Genomic DNA, 16,180 nt, shown 5'->3' with positions numbered 1-16,180 from the left:
ACTATAGCATACATTTTCCAATTTTAACTCTGTATTTTCTATTATATGGCTGAATGGTTTGTAAGAAGCGTTATTCAAGTTACCGCTAAAATAAAACGTAGTCAGCGCTATCAAGTGATACCTGTTACTTTTCTTTGCGCTGTTTAAGATGGATCAATCAAAGTCGTTTGTGATTAAATGATAAGTTTCTGAAAATTTGTAAAGCTTACAGGAACTTATTTACTTGTATATCTCATGTACAAGAGCCTGATATTTATAAATTTACACGGTTATGCTTCTTATAGTGCTGATGCCCCCAACGAAACAAAAAACGTACTGAAATTTGATTGTGGCTAAATGGAAAATTTGCCATTCTGAGCCACAAAGCGCCACCTGGAGGAAGACAAGTTTTGTCTAACAGGAAATAGTGACAGATAGCAACATTTTCCTCTCAGAATGAAACGCACACATTCATGCCGTTTGAGGTTCAAGGAGTAACACTTCAGTTAGCAAGATCTGGGTCATTTACTGTTTCCCATCCTAAACACAAAGTAAGTTCATCTCAATTGTATATACTGACATGCTTTCTGATATTTATGAAATGCTTGAATTGTTACGCTTTTTGAAAGTTTGAAGTCTCCGTGACATTTACATTATACAGTATTATTAAGTATTAAGTACGGTCACTATTAGCCTCTAAAACCTGTCAAAATGTTACCAAAATCAGCTGTGCACATCTGCCTCTCAGAAGGACTGCTTTTGAAAGTTTTTTCATTGCATTAAATCTCAAAGTGTCTTGTCCGCCAGTGTTTCTGCATGCCTGCTTCAGATGTATGGCAGGCAGGAATGTGTCAGAAACACTCATTGCTCATTCGTTTAGAAGATTTATTTTCATAAAATCAGTGGACAGAATAACATAATTACCATCAAGTTCCCAACCACTCAGGATGTTCATTCAATTGAGATAATTTTTTAAATGTTTTTTTTCTTTTTAAAAAATATATTGAAATCATTTTTATTTTCATTATGATTATCATTTTTATTTTTAATTATGTAAATGTCAAAATAAAATGCTAAATGATTTAATTGTTTTATATTTTAATAATTAAATAATAATTTGTAATAATTAATAATTAAATTAATAATAATTAACTAATTTAAACATTTTTATAATGATTTTATATAAGGTAAGATGTTAAATGTAGTAGGCTTACAGGTGAACAACACTATATTCAAATTCACATATATTATCTGATATCAAGCCTTAATATGTCCTCTAATGCACTCGCTTTTCAGGTGAATTTATTTTATTTATTAATTTATTTTTAAATTTAAGGATGATTAAATGTGTGTAGGGGGGAGGCGGGTGGGTTTGGTTTTCTGGGAAACAAGACAACAAAACTAATAATCTTTTTTTTTTTTTTTTTCTGCAGTGTATGTAACTATGATATATAAATTTCATGTGGAACAGATCGTGTAAGTGTTTGTCTTCCATTTGAATCTACAGGACGATGACACAGCCGGCAGACTCTATTCTACACAGCGGTTACTTTCACCCCACTCTCCGATACTGGCAGACCTGTGCTGCAGACCTTAGACCAGATAACCTCATATATCCTATCTTCATTACGTAATTCCCCCCTCATATTTATTTGTTGATGGTATAGAGGTTCAGGAGTTAAATGATTGTTTAAAGTTGTTTAAATTTGCTTGTTTAAATGTACTATTGTCCGTTTGTTTGATTGAAGACAAATAGTTATGTCTCTCTCCAACTGATTTTAACAGTGACTGTCCTGATGCAGTGGAACCAATTGCAAGTCTACCTGGTCAAGCGAGGTATTATCCTTTACTGTCAAACACTCGTTTTTTTGTTTTTTTTTTTGTTTTTTTATCCTCTCATCTTCGTTTCTTAACTGTTACCAAAGTAACAAGTATCATTGAATTGACATTTGATTAAGGAATATAATGGATTACTAATGGAATTTAACATGAAGCTAGACTGTTATGATCAATTTTTTAACATTTAAAGGAAAACTGGCACTTGGCATTAACGATGTTCCTAATAGTGTGTTGTTGTTGTTTTTAAACAAAGCATAAAGTCTTTAACCTTCAGAAAGTGTTTATCTTGCTCAGGACCTCAACCCTGTTATAAAAGTTTGGGACAAGGATGAATACTATTTAAAACCCTGAAAAATGTGTACAGTTTAGCCTGAATTAAGTTGTCATTAAATAGGGGTAACCTAGTTTGGGGCCAGAGGTTGATTTGTAGTTGCCTATTTTATTATTAATTAATATATTAATTTTTATACTAGTTTAATCAATTTAGTCTTTGATGTGTTGCATAAAACTTGCATAAGAGACTCTAGAATGACTGTGGGTTAAAAAAAATGAAATATACAATATGTGTATAGTTTATATAACAAAGAATGAGTTTGCATGTAAAGTTTGGGCTGGTGGTCTGAGATAAAATTCATGCAGGGTGGAGATGGAGGTAGCCAACAAAGAACAAAGATAAGCAAAGGATCCGTTTATTCTGGGTGGTTAAGTCTTCTTGTTGCTTTTGCAGTCTAAGTGAGGTCTGGTTACATAATAATGTAATATAGACTGCATTCAAAAATGAATACTATCATGCTGGTTGCTTCTATCTTAATAAAAAAAAAAAAACGACGTGAAAAAAGCACATAATGCATCAGTTAGTAATAAACAGTATTACGCATTGTTATTAAATGACATAATGGAACATTATCAGAGCTGATAATAAGGACTGGCCGATGGCCTGGGGTCAGTGTGAATGACGCTCGGGACAGTAGATGGAACGGTCACTTGCCCGATCGGGCCAGTGCTGTCGGGTGTGCGTTATATATCGTCTATGATATCGTAATTGTTGATTTAACGTTCTGATATTATCGTGTATTGTCCTCACTTTACAAAAACAAAAACACACCCATTGAGTGCACGCATGCACTACATGACATTGTCTGGAAGGTTGGACTAGTGTAAGTGTGCGTGCATTTTTAGAATGCACACTGCGTGATTTAGTCTATTAAAATGCCTTTATAATGCCCCCAGAATTCAAGATAAGGGGCAAAAATGCCCCAGTATATCTTTTATATTTACATAATTTAATATAGTTAACCAATTTTACACAAAGAGCTCCCTTTTTCTCCAAATATTAGCATGATTACATATCTGATATTGATTTTATTTAGTGTACAGTTTAATGAACAAGCACTTCATATCAAGTGACTTATGTTTAAGACACAAAATCGACTGTTTCGCTCTACTTTGCCTACTAAAATAGTTCCAAAGTCCACAGCATTGTTTTGCATATATGAGCAACACTTCCTGAATGAATCAGCCGTTTGAATGAATCAGTTGAATCTCAATGATTCGCTCATTAACAGTAGTTCGCTGCCACCTACTGGTCGGTTTAATTTCACATTTAAAGTGTCTTCATTTTTTTTTAAATAAGTTCAAATAACGTTTTATATTTTCAATATTAAAAACATTTTTATGCATCTGTAACTGCTCTTGAACGATTAACTGTAATAAAGTTTAATCTATTCTACAGTTATATAGTTATACATAAGATTACAATTTCTGTACCTAAAAATCTACTTTTTAAACCTACATGAAAAGCTTGAAAAGCACCATTTATTTCATTTATATGTTTGTTCTGTTGTATTTATTTGTGCTATTACTCGTAATTTGATTATTTGTTAATATTTTATTACTTTAACTTATATCTAGTAGCTTTTGGTGTCATAACCTTATCTATTGAGGTTAAATATAACAAAGACAACAAAAACAATAACTATGCTTATATTATAGGCCCGTTTTCTAGTCTTTTACTTTTATAAATTTTTTGTTGTGGGGCCAGTGAAAATTTTGGCAGGGCAAGTAAAAATTTGAACCACTGGCCTGACTGGGCCAGTAGAAAAAATCCTTAGTGTTGAGCCCTGATTATGCTGCATGTTTCATTCAGAGTGAGATGTCTAGTTATCTCAGACTTAGAAACATTACATTTTGTGTAAAAAAAAATGTCTTAACTATTTGAAATCTGATCAAATAATTTGCTAAATAGCAATGATAGTTCACTTATGTTGCTATAACTGAGAGAATTTTGCAATACAAAGAAAGCTCTAGTAAAGTAAGTCCTGTCTTCCAAATAAAATTGACAGAGTCATTGTGCCATTGCAGCTGCTGTTAGAAGAAACTGTTAGTGTCATGAAACTCAGGACTACAGATAGCGTTAGTGTGTCATATAAACAAAAATGAATGACATTGTATAGTCAAGAAATCTTTAAGACACATAATGTTTATTCTGTTGATTTCAGATATGGCGTTAATAAGATAGAGGGTTTACTTCGTCCCCTTGTGGATAAAGGCCTGAAGTGTGTGCTGATTTTTGGAGTTCCTGCAAATATTGCTAAGGTCATAGAGAAGTTAAATGGTTTCAGTAATATTGCTGTAATTAATTTAAATCATAGAATGTTATGAGGGAGTTGATTAAATATTGTTTTCTTGTCTTCTCATTTCCTGTCCCAGGATGAGAAGGGCTCTGGTGCAGACACAGATGATACTCCTGCAGTCCTGGCTGTGAAGAAACTTAGGAGCACATTCCCTGATCTTGTGTTGGCCTGTGATGTGTGCCTTTGCCCCTACACCTCTCATGGCCACTGTGGTTAGTTTCTGTATTGGATCTGCTTACATAATTTTTTGATTGTTTTCATGTTTATTTTTGGGGGGGTAAATATGCAAACTGAATACTATGCAAGCCTGCAATAATGAAATATGTTAAATCACACAAATATACTTTACGTGTTTAATCTCACTTTATTAACCAATGTCTTTGCTGCTGACCTTCGATGAAGCAAAAATGACTTTAGTTAAACATAACATTTGTTTATTTTTTTTGTGTGTGTTTATTGCTTAAAGGCAGGGTAGGTGATTAGCTTCAAAAACATTTTTTTGTTATGCTGGTTGAAAGTCTCGTCACATCCCGATAGCAATCACTAAGTTAAGCAGTCTAATTGTATTTATTTGTATTTATATCATCTGTGGAAGGCATACGATAGGATGTCCTACCTGCCTGTCAACGTATGATTTTACATACCCTCACGCACCCCGTTCACGTAGACCTCACGTGTCATCAGCACATTTCATGCTGTGCAGAGTTAAGACAGACGCCAGTCTCAAGCACTGCAACCAAAACAGCAGCCACATTTTACAGTTCCTTCTGAATTAAAACAATGACTGTATGCTGCCTTCACACCATAACTATCAAAATTTGGAAACCTGTGACGTTATATTCGGAGCGGTTGTGCCTCGAATTTATGTGTTTCACTGGCAACATGGCAATCAACGCCAAAATGAATCTGCAGCAGTCAGGTCGTACAGGTCAGTGCTCTTTAAAGGGTTAGTTCACCCAAAAATGAAAATTATGTCATTAATGACTGACCCTCATGTCGTTTCAAACCCGTAAGACCTCTGTTAAACTTCGGAACACAGTTTAAGATATTTTAGATTTGAAGAGTTTATTTGCAAAAACAGATAACTCCATTTTTATGAATTCTCACAAATCATGTTTTTTTATTGTGTATTCCAAGTAATAATCAAAACAGCCCAACTGCAGTTTGATTGTTAAGTAATGATAACTCTAAAAAATACAGGTAAATTAAAAAATTAAAATTCATTGAAAGTATGTTTTATATATATATTAAAAGTTTGTTTTTTAGCAAAAGCAGATAACTCCAACAGTCGTTTTTTTGGCAAAAGCAGATAACTCCACATTTCATGTTTCATAGTTAAACAAAACCCAAGTAATTGCATTTAAAACACTCTCAAACACACATGTGCAAACAAACGCACACACACACACACCCACCCACCCACACACACATACACACACACAAACAGATCGGCACACACATACACACGCGCGCGCGCACGCTCTCTCTCTCTCTCAAACACACACACACACACACACAGATCGGCACACAAGTACACACACACGCACTCATCCACACACGCACGTGCGCAATCGCGCACACACACACACAAGCAAAAGGACAACCAATTGTTCAGCATGTAAGTCGTGTATGGTGTACAAGGACTTACAGGAGTCGAAATCATAAATCCTCGATCACTTTTAGTGAGCTTTGATAAAACTTCCCTCAGCTAGCGCGTCTTTTTGAAGTGACTAGAAGCCTTGTCACCTGACCTGAATACTGCGCGCTGATTCGCTAAAACGGACTTATCGGTTTCTGTCTGTACACAAACAAGGGCGCTTGTCGGCTTCTGCTGTAAAACGTGAACTTGCGATGCCTGAAAGTGGGCAAAACCGGCTCTTCTGACAAAATGGATTTAGGGTACAGAACGTGCTATATATGGAGAATAATGCACAGCACTTAGTTCATTTTTTTTTAAAAATGGCGTTTATCGGTTTTTGCAAATGAACTCTTCATTTAGTCCGAGAGCTTTCTGTCCCTCCATTGAAAATGTATGTACGGTATACTGTCCATGTCCAGAAAGGTTAAAAACATCATCAAAGTAGTCCATGTGACATCAGTGGGTTAGTTAGAATTTGTTGAAGCATCGAAAATACATTTTGGTCCAAAAATAACAAAAACTACGACTTTATTCAGCAGTGTCTTCTCTTTCGGGTCTGTTGGCAAATCCGCGTTCACGACTCCGCAGTGACGCTGCTTGTGACAGCGGTTGCTGCTGTGTAGGAGCTTCTTCCATCGCTCTTAGTTCTTCGTCCATGTATTCGGGTTCAAATAAATATGGCTGAGCAAAAAAATGCAAGTATTCCTCTGTGTCGAAATCCTTAGACATATTTGCGAAGGTTGTTTTGTTTACAGCGTGCGTCTCCCTCAGACTGTAAACGAAGCTCGGGCGCACCAGATAACACGTCAGCAGCGTCTTACATCAGCAGCATCACTGCGGAGTCGTGAACGTGGATTGACAACAGACCCGGAAGAGAAGACAATGCTGAATAAAGTCGTAGCATTTTTGGGTGAACTACCCCTTTAAGTTGTTTGTGTTCATCATTATTGTAATGTTACGTGCTTTGAGACATGAGATAGTTTAACACCATCTTTCATGACACTTTTGCTCCCTGCTGTACGCGTTCATATGTTTTGGAGGAGGCGTGGCTTTGGAGACCCTCTGAAGGGAGGGTGGGATCATTTGCTTTCAAAGCTAGCTCGCTATTGCTAGCCTCTACGAAAATGACCTACCCTGCCTTTAAGTAAGAGTGTTGAACTTTCTTCTACTGTGTCTTATTTTTCTGCAAACCAGAATGGCAGCACAGCTGTAAGGTTTGTTTGTGCTGCGCCCTCTTCTGGGCAGGAGTGAATTAGCATTTCCTTCTGCCTTTTTTTTTTTTTACACACTGCCAAACGCACAGCCTTGCAAAGTATACTCCACTTGACTCGTACGCGTATACAGGTGTTCGACGCATGTGCAGTTTTGAGCAATCTCTCGCCACGAGTTACAACCGATGTAAATATATTTGTATACTTTCATACTAGTTGTACAAATGAGTAAGTACTTTCAAACCTCTTCGCACAGTCTGTTGTCTATGTAGGAATTCATTGTCGCTGTAGCTTGCATGCTTTCTGGTCTGTTCTGTTTATGCAGGTTTTATTCGAGTACCTTGTGAATTGATGCCCCCAGGGCTCAGTTGCCACCTTGTGGATAAACTAACTAATAATAATAACAAAAAAAAAATTAAAAGCGCATATGCGACCGATTTAGAAAAATCCAGCAGTGCACGTAGAGTACACGCATATTCTTCTGATGGCAAAATTCGCTTAGGAGTAAATTTACGCTGACCCTCGTGTACGTGTAAAAAGTGAAGTATACTTTGGGCTTTAGGCTTATTTCACTTTTGGTGTGAAAAGGCCTTTACATTTGCTAAAATTAGAACTTTGCTAATAATTACTTTCCCCAACAATGTTCATGTTGAGCTTTGAACAGAACTTTGAACACCTTTGAACATGTACAGATGCTCCTTTAATCATAAACAGAGCTGGGATGACTACTATCATAGACACCTTTAGTCTTGTCTTTTATCAATCCTGTGCTGTTTTTTTACCTGGTATTTTTAAATGAACCCTATACAGTGAAACTACCACAGTGTGTGATTTTTTTTATTTATTTATTTTTTTTTTTACTTTCTCTGTGGCACCAATAAGGAATCCTGCGTGAAAATGGCAGCTTGGATAATGCTGCAAGCTGTTTGAGGTTGGCTGAAGTAGCTCTGGCTTATGCTCGAGCAGGTTAGTCCAAAATTATAATAATTTATAGTCAATTACACATAATATTTGAATTTTTGAATAATAGGTCTATAGAAGTCATGAGCATATTAGGTCACACTTTTTCTCCCCTTAGGCTGCCACATCATCGCCCCTTCAGATATGATGGATGGACGAATTGCAGCCATTAAGCAAGCACTAATCTCTAATGATCTTGGCAACAAGGTAGAGAAAACGCGCTTCTGTGTCACACAATATAGTTAAATAGAATATAGCAGATACAGACTTAAGTTATTTCCCCTTTCTTAGGTGTCAGTGCTGAGCTACAGTGCTAAATTTGCCTCCTGCTACTACGGACCATTCAGGTAGTGTACAAATATTCCCTTTACCAAATTTCTTCTTAGTTCTTATAGATTCTTATAAGATGAGATCACCAGGATGTGTTTATTCTTTGTAAACCAAAATTAAAAAATGTCTCCTTACTTAACATTTGAAGGGATGCTGCCCAGTCAAAACCTGCTTTTGGAGACAGACGATGCTATCAGCTGCCCCCTGGTGCCAGAGGACTAGCACTTCGGGCCTGTGTAAGAGAATGTTGAACTACTTAAACAGCAATGTTATAGAAATCCAGGACACTGAAGCAAATTTTGAATTACAGAAATGGCCACATTGACTAGACCTGTGTTTTTTTCCTATTGTATATTGTATGGGATACTGCAAGTGAAGTAAAAGTATAAAGTGTATATATTTATATATATTTTTTTTTTGCTGGTAGGAACGAGATGTAAAAGAAGGTGCTGACATGCTGATGGTGAAACCTGGATTACCATACCTTGATATTGTGAGAGAGGTCAAGAATAAGGTAATAATTGTAGAGTCAGTGTATGATTATATTTATGAATTTTGAATCCTTTTCTGATACCTCATGTTACATTTGAGCTTGAAAATTTGATCTTACATTGTAGAAATTTACAGTAGTTCCAAAACTGTATTTGGACACTTAAAGGGATAGTTCACCCAAAAATGAAAGTTATCACATAATTTACTCACCCCCAAGCCATCCTAGATGTATATGACTTTCTTCATCTGAACACAATCATATAAAAATTCTCTCCATATGGCTGAGCTTGTAGATTTCCATTGCAATTTTTCTCCCAGTGGTCATTTGAGAGATTCAGATTTCCCTCCCTCCTCCATTTTTCTTTAACAAACCATATTATCAGGCAGTGCTTGAAGAAATCCTTAATATAATTTTTAAATAATCTTACTACATGATTCAGCCTTACTTGCTGCTAAGAATACCTTTAATATCCCTGACTCTGCAATTTCTTATACTGGTCTGATATTACAATCGATATAATGTCTTACTTTAAGGTATCTATAAAAAATATTTTGATTAAGCCCATATTTAACCTTTAATGATTCAAAACTTTGGATTTTACTTTTACTAAAGAAAGTGTAATAATTAGAAATCCCTTGCTTAACCCAAATTCGGAATCTATCGTCTGCTCTGTTTGGAACAAATTTCTGTTGTATTTGCTCTAAATTATTATGTATCTGTAACGAATGGAGACTCAGGCAGGAGATCCAAGTGCAGCATTTATTTACAAGTGAGAGTGGTCGTACAGGCAGGGTCAAAACAGGAACAAACAGGAACACTGAGGAACAGGCAGAGTCGTAGTCAATGGACAGGCAAAGATCAGGGCAGGCAGCAACGGGTCAATAAACAGGAACAGGCAAGATCAAACACAGGCAGACAGGAAACAAGGAAACAAAGAAACAAAGAAACGCTTAGAAATGACACACTGGGTAATCAAGACTTTGCGGTGAGGTGGTGTGTGTATGAGTCTTTTATAGTCCAGGTAATGTGTGGCAGCTGGGTGTGGTGATTAGAGTGGAGTGATTGTGAAGTGAGTGCAGGTGATGAGCAATGGAGGATCATGGGAAATGTAGTCCGGGATGTGACAGGAACAGACGTGATCGTGACATAACGCCCCCCTCCCGGAAGGCGCGTCCTCGCGGCGTAAAAGGAACAGCTAGGGAGGGAGGGTGGGTGCATTGGAGACCTGCATGCAAACAGGAACGGGGTCCCCAATGCAGGTCCAGGAACTCAGGCAGCCACGGCGGGTCAGGAGCCTCGGGCGGCCATGGCGGGTCAGGTGTTACAGGCAGCCATGGCAAGTCCGGAGTGTTGGAAAGCCACGGCGGGTCAGGTGGCTCGGGCGGCCACGGCAGGTAAGGTGGCCTGGGTAACCACGGCAGGTCAGGCGGCTTGGGTAACCACGGCAGGTCAGGTGGCTCGGCAACCACGGCAGGTCAGGTGGCTTAGGCAGCCACGGCAGGTTAGGGTCCATAAACGGCCATGGTGGATAATAGTCCATAGGTGGCCATAATAGTTCTGAGACCGTTGACGGCAGTGAACGGGCAGAGTCCCCACCCACAAGCTCCCCACCCCATAGGTATACTGCCCCCCCCCCAAAAAAGTTCTTGGGGAAATCAACGGAGTACGTAGCGGGTTGATGGGCAAGGAGCTTGAATGGCGCCGGCAGAGCAAAGCGTTTGGGCGGCGCCGGCAGGGTGAGGAGCTCGGGCGGCGCCGGCAGGGCGAGGAGCTCGGCAGAGCGAGACACCTGGGCGGAGTAGGAGAGACCTCTGGAGTAGTCTCCGGACCCCCAGCGGCCTCTTGAAAGGCTTCTGAGCCTTGAGGAATGGAAGAAGCCTTCTTCCACCTTCTCCTCCTCTTCCGAGGGTGAGGCGATGGTTCACCGGTTGGAGTGGGTTCTGGAGCAGACTCACTGGCTGAAGCAGGTTCTGGAGCGGACTCAATGGCTGGAACACCCCCTACATCTTTCAGCACTGCAGGGGCGGCAATCTTGCCCGTGGGCACTGGCAAAGCAGCCATCTTGTCCATCGCATCCAGGGCGCTTGAGAGCGTTGCAACCGACGAACTTGAGAGCGTTGCAACCGACAAACTTGAGAGCGTTGCAACCGACGAACTTGAGAGCGTTGCAACCGACGAACTTGAGAGCGTAGCGTCCTACGAGTTTGAGTGCGACGTGGCCGGCGGAGGCTTAGGAATGCCAGCCGCTCGTGCTGAAATCAGCGGTGGATCAGTCACACTGGAACGCAACCCTCTCCGCTCCCGAACTGATCTAGAGATGTGACGTTGCTCACATCTCTAGATCAGAGACTCTGGGCGATCAGCGGAGACGTGACGTGACTCTGGGCGCTCAGCGGAGACGTGACGTGACTCTGGGCGATCAGCGGAGACGTGACGTGACTCTGGGCGATCAGCGGAGACGTGACGTGACTCTGGCCGATCAGCGGAGACGTGACGTGACTCTGGCCGATCAGCGGAGACGTGACGTGACTCTGGCCGATCAGCGGAGACGTGACGTGACTCTGGCCGATCAGCGGAGACGTGACGTGACTCTGGCCGATCAGCGGAGACGTGACGTGACTCTGGGCGATCAGCGGAGACGTGACGTGACTCTGGGCGATCAGCGGAGACGTGACGTGACTCTGGGCGATCAGCGGAGACGTGACGTGACTCTGGGCGATCAGCGGAGACGTGACGTGACTCTGGGCGATCAGCGGAGACGTGACGTTGCTCTGGGCGATCAGCGGAGACGTGACGTGACTCTGGGCGATCAGCGGAGACGTGACGTGACTCTGGGCGATCAGCGGAGACGTGACGTGACTCTGTGCGATCAGCGGAGACGTGACGTGACTCTGGGCGATCAGCGGAGACGTGACGTGACTCTGGGCGATCAGCGGAGACGTGACGTGACTCTGGCCGATCAGCGGAGACGTGACGTGACTCTGGCCGATCAGCGGAGACGTGACGTGACTCTGGCCGATCAGCGGAGACGTGACGTGACTCTGGCCGATCAGCGGAGACGTGACGTGACTCTGGCCGATCAGCGGAGACGTGACGTGACTCTGGCCGATCAGCGGAGACGTGACGTGACTCTGGGCGATCAGCGGAGACGTGACGTGACTCTGGGCGATCAGCGGAGACGTGACGTGACTCTGGGCGATCAGCGGAGACGTGACGTGACTCTGGGCGATCAGCGGAGACGTGACGTGACTCTGGGCGATCAGCGGAGACGTGACGTTGCTCTGGGCGATCAGTGGAGACGTGACGTTGCTCTGGGCGATCAGTGGAGACGTGACTCATTGTTGCGGCCACCATTTTGTGAGTGTCATCTGGCGCGGCGGCCATTACACACCCAGACGAGGAATCGCGTTCCTCCGTGACACCCACAGTAAACGGAGATCCACTCAGTAGCAACGCCAGCTCTATATACTGTTCTAAAGTCCCATTTGGCTCATGTGTTGGCATAATAGAGCTGAGCGGTTCAGACAGTCCCCCGCGAAAGAATGTCATGAGACATAACTCATCAAAGCATGTTAACGGAGCCAGTTCAATAAAGTCCAAAACATAATCTTCAATGGATCTGTCTTCTTGACGGAGACCGATCAACTGGGCGGATGGATTCATAATGGTAATGACAGGAACACTCACGAAAGCTGCTGGATCTGTGGCGGCGAAGTCTTCTGTAACGAATGGAGACTCAGGCAGGAGATCCAAGTGCAGCATTTATTTACAAGTGAGAGTGGTCGTACAGGCAGGGTCAAAACAGGAACAAACAGGAACAGTGAGGAACAGGCAGAGTCGTAGTCAATGGACAGGCAAAGATCAGGGCAGGCAGCAACGGGTCAATAAACAGGAACAGGCAAGATCAAACACAGGCAGACAGGAAACAAGGAAACAAAGAAACGCTTAGAAATGACACACTGGGTAATCAAGACTTCGCGGTGAGGTGGTGTGTGTATGAGTCTTTTATAGTCCAGGTAATGTGTGGCAGCTGGGTGTGGTGATTAGAGTGGAGTGATCGTGAAGTGAGTGCAGGTGATGAGCAATGGAGGATCATGGGAAATGTAGTCCGGGATGTGACAGGAACAGACGTGATCGTGACAGTATCTCCCCCGTTTGAGGGTCCCTAATTCTATTAATAGCCCTATCCGCTTGTTGTTTCTTTAATCTATATGATGATAATTTAAATGACCCCCCCCCCCCCCACACACACACACACACACATTTTATAATAACTTTGTTTAAAGAACAAGAGCTTTTTTGTTGTTCTTTAGAGTATATTTCCTCAATCTCTTTAACTGTTTTCTTAATATCTTACATTACCTCATGATTCATTGTAGCCCTGTGTTCTTCAAGTAACCTTTTTAATTTAATTTCAAGGTCTTGTAATTTCTGCCTTTTAAGTGTCTTTAAGCTAGATGTGCATGCTATGATTTTAACTCTCTTACTACTTCCTTAAGAGCATCCCAAAAACTCAACAGAGAGACCTCTCCATTGTCATTTATCTCCATTTTTTTTTTTTTTTTTTGATTTGAGAATTATTTAAAATATCTCAATTCATTCTCCAAACTGTTGACCTCAATTTCTGTTTAAAGTTCTATTTAAAGTTCTAGTTTATACATATAGAACTATGGTCAGGAATATCCATCCCAAATCAGTTATCAATCAAATGCAGCTCCCTTTTAAAGATAAAAAATAGTCTATTCTAGGATATGTCATAAGAAGATGAGAATAGTGGGTATAGTCATGACTTTTGGGATGTAATTCTCTCCATACATCTATGATTCCTGTCTCTTTTAACAAACCATTCACCTTATTACTTAATGGTTACTTCCATATTACTTCTAGAACAGTCTATCTTGGAGTTTAAACGTATGTTAAAGTCACCTCTACATATTAGTAACCATTAAATCAAATACTTTACTGTAGACAATCCAATCACACTAAAAAAACAAACCAAGTTGGGCTGAAAATGGACAAACCCAGCGGCTGGGTTAAATGTTTGCCCAACATGCTGGGCAGTTTTATTTAACCCAACTATTGTTTAAAACTTACTATATGGCTGGCTTAAAATGAATTCAAAATATGTTGGAAATTAAATATTAGACACATAATTGCTAGAGGCAGTAATAATAATCAAATTGTGAACATTTATTAATAAGCAATTTAATAAATGTTTAATTATTATTCATTAAACTTATTAATAAATGTTCATTTATTAAACATATTAATGAATGTTAATTTCCAACATATCTTACAATATCTACATAACAATATCTTAGCATATAGCTTCCCCATTAACTGAAAAAAACATTAAAAACCCAACAATCAGAAACCAAGAACTTTGAAATATTAATTAACCATATAAAGAACATCAGAAGCAAATTGTTTCAAAGTGACCCAAACAGTTGTAAAGGTGCTTTATTTAATTTATATATATATATATATGTCTGATTTTGTTTTGGTCTGTCGTCTGTGTGATCCCACCCACTGCCAATTTACCCAATAGTATTTTGACACCCCAGGTGCACGGGTCACTGTGTGAGTGTTGCCAGCGAATCTCCTGCAGATTCTACCCAATGTAAAAAGCCTCAGCAATTAAAACATTGCAAACGTATACATTTTTTTTATTACGTTTTTTATTATTATTATTTTACTGCCAAGGTAATATCACACAAATTGTAGCATAAAAAACAGAAAATGTGAAAAACTTTATTAGATTTGCTATGTGGATAACTGTGAAAATGCATTATCACAGTCTTCCTGTTCTGTCTTCCATCAGCACCCTACTTATCCGCTGGCAGTGTACAATGTATCAGGTGAATTTGCCATGTTGTGGCATGGAGCTGAAGCTGGAGCTTTTGAGCTGCGCACTGCAGTTATGGAGGCTATGACTGCCTTCCGTCGAGCAGGTGAGAAGAGAGACATGGAAGATAAAGTAAATTAACTGAATCTGTTGAGGCCAGGTTCTTCGAAATTGTATAAAATTAATGATTGCAGTGCCTTTGGGCAGGACCTTGGTGTAATTTTAAGTAATTTTTCAATGTATTCTTATTTTCAGGAGCTGACATCATTATCACCTACTACACTCCACAATTGCTCTCATGGTTAACAGAATAATCTGTTGGTTCTCCTATGTGAATAAACCTGGATTAAAGCAAATCTACTGTCTCTCCCTGAGAGTGACACTTAGGATTAGAAATAAAACTCACAAGCAAATATTAGTATATGAATCAGCCTTTTCACAAGATTTTTTTTATATGATTTATGTATTTAGTTAGAAACGCATTCAACCAGCTTTTGATTTTTCTAGTTTTCAAATTTTGGCATGTTTAGTGTATTTCCTAAAAAAAGAGTTTATTAAGATATGTTTCAACAGCCTGCAGTGTAAACCTCAGAGAAGGCCTCAAATCATAGAGTGCATTGTCTCACTTCAGCAGCTCTGAACAAAACACCCAGCCAGCTGTTCCAGCCACTGTGGAACATCAGGTGTTTTAATATGAAGATCCATATATCAAGAGCAATGATGCAAATGACACTGTAAACCATGTATTAAATATTGTTTTTATATGTTACTTTGATGATAAACCAGGTGATGGCTCACCACTATTAGAAATGGAGCCAAGAAAAGTTATGATTAACTGGGGAGAACAAGAAGAGGATGAGTTAATAAAAATTAAAGATCTAACAAACACCCATTGGTTGAGCAAAGCTGGGGGCAAGGTGTAAGAGAAAATGAGAGTTTTGACTGAGATTGTTAGATGTTCTCCAGCATCTCTGCTTTGTTGTCTATACCAATAAAGTCGAAGTTTTGGCATCTGGAACTTCGTGACTCGAGTGATTTCTTACAAAGAAGAGAAAACTTTTTTCCATGATAAAAGCATTTTTGTAGCATACAGATGTTATAATGGTTTATGGGCATTTATCTGTGAGTACATCACAATTTGTTTTAATTTTAATGTCAAATCGTATCCTTCGTATTTATATAGCACTTTTTACAATGCAGATTGTTTCAAAGCAGCTTTACAGTGATAGCAGGAAACATAATTTTGGCTGT

General features: G+C 39.8%; 1 protein-coding gene across 2 annotated transcripts; it reads left to right on the top strand.

The window, feature by feature from the left end:
• Positions 1–190: 190 nt before the first annotated feature.
• alad (aminolevulinate dehydratase) lies at positions 191–16,009 on the top strand. 2 transcript variants are annotated; one of them, XM_067406888.1, is made up of 12 exons: positions 191–530; positions 1,413–1,609; positions 1,765–1,815; positions 4,317–4,413; positions 4,528–4,663; positions 8,184–8,267; positions 8,380–8,468; positions 8,553–8,608; positions 8,740–8,827; positions 9,019–9,105; positions 14,906–15,035; positions 15,185–16,009. In XM_067406888.1, the coding sequence occupies exons 2-12, from the start codon at positions 1,491–1,493 to the stop codon at positions 15,241–15,243; spliced, it is 996 nt and encodes a 331-aa protein (XP_067262989.1). In that variant the 5' UTR covers positions 191–530; positions 1,413–1,490; the 3' UTR covers positions 15,244–16,009. The 2 variants fall into 2 exon arrangements, with proteins under 2 accessions (XP_067262989.1, XP_067262988.1); XM_067406887.1 differs by having other exon boundaries at positions 194–530; positions 1,487–1,609; positions 15,185–16,007.
• Positions 16,010–16,180: the final 171 nt, after the last annotated feature.

This window comes from Chanodichthys erythropterus, chromosome 13 (genome assembly GCF_024489055.1).
Source record: "Chanodichthys erythropterus isolate Z2021 chromosome 13, ASM2448905v1, whole genome shotgun sequence".
Classification (NCBI taxonomy): domain Eukaryota; kingdom Metazoa; phylum Chordata; class Actinopteri; order Cypriniformes; family Xenocyprididae; genus Chanodichthys; species Chanodichthys erythropterus.
Note: the sequence above shows the minus strand (reverse complement) of the source record. Positions and strands in the feature narration are given on the sequence as shown.

Coding starts and splice junctions, on each gene's coding strand:
- alad (XM_067406888.1), top strand. CDS start 1,491: ATGACACAGCCGGCAGACTCTATTCTACACAGCGGTTACTTTCACCCC. Junction 1,610..1,764: donor ATATATCCTATCTTCATTAC/GTAATTCCCCCC, acceptor TGATTTTAACAG/TGACTGTCCTGATGCAGTGG. Junction 1,816..4,316: donor AGTCTACCTGGTCAAGCGAG/GTATTATCCTTT, acceptor TGTTGATTTCAG/ATATGGCGTTAATAAGATAG.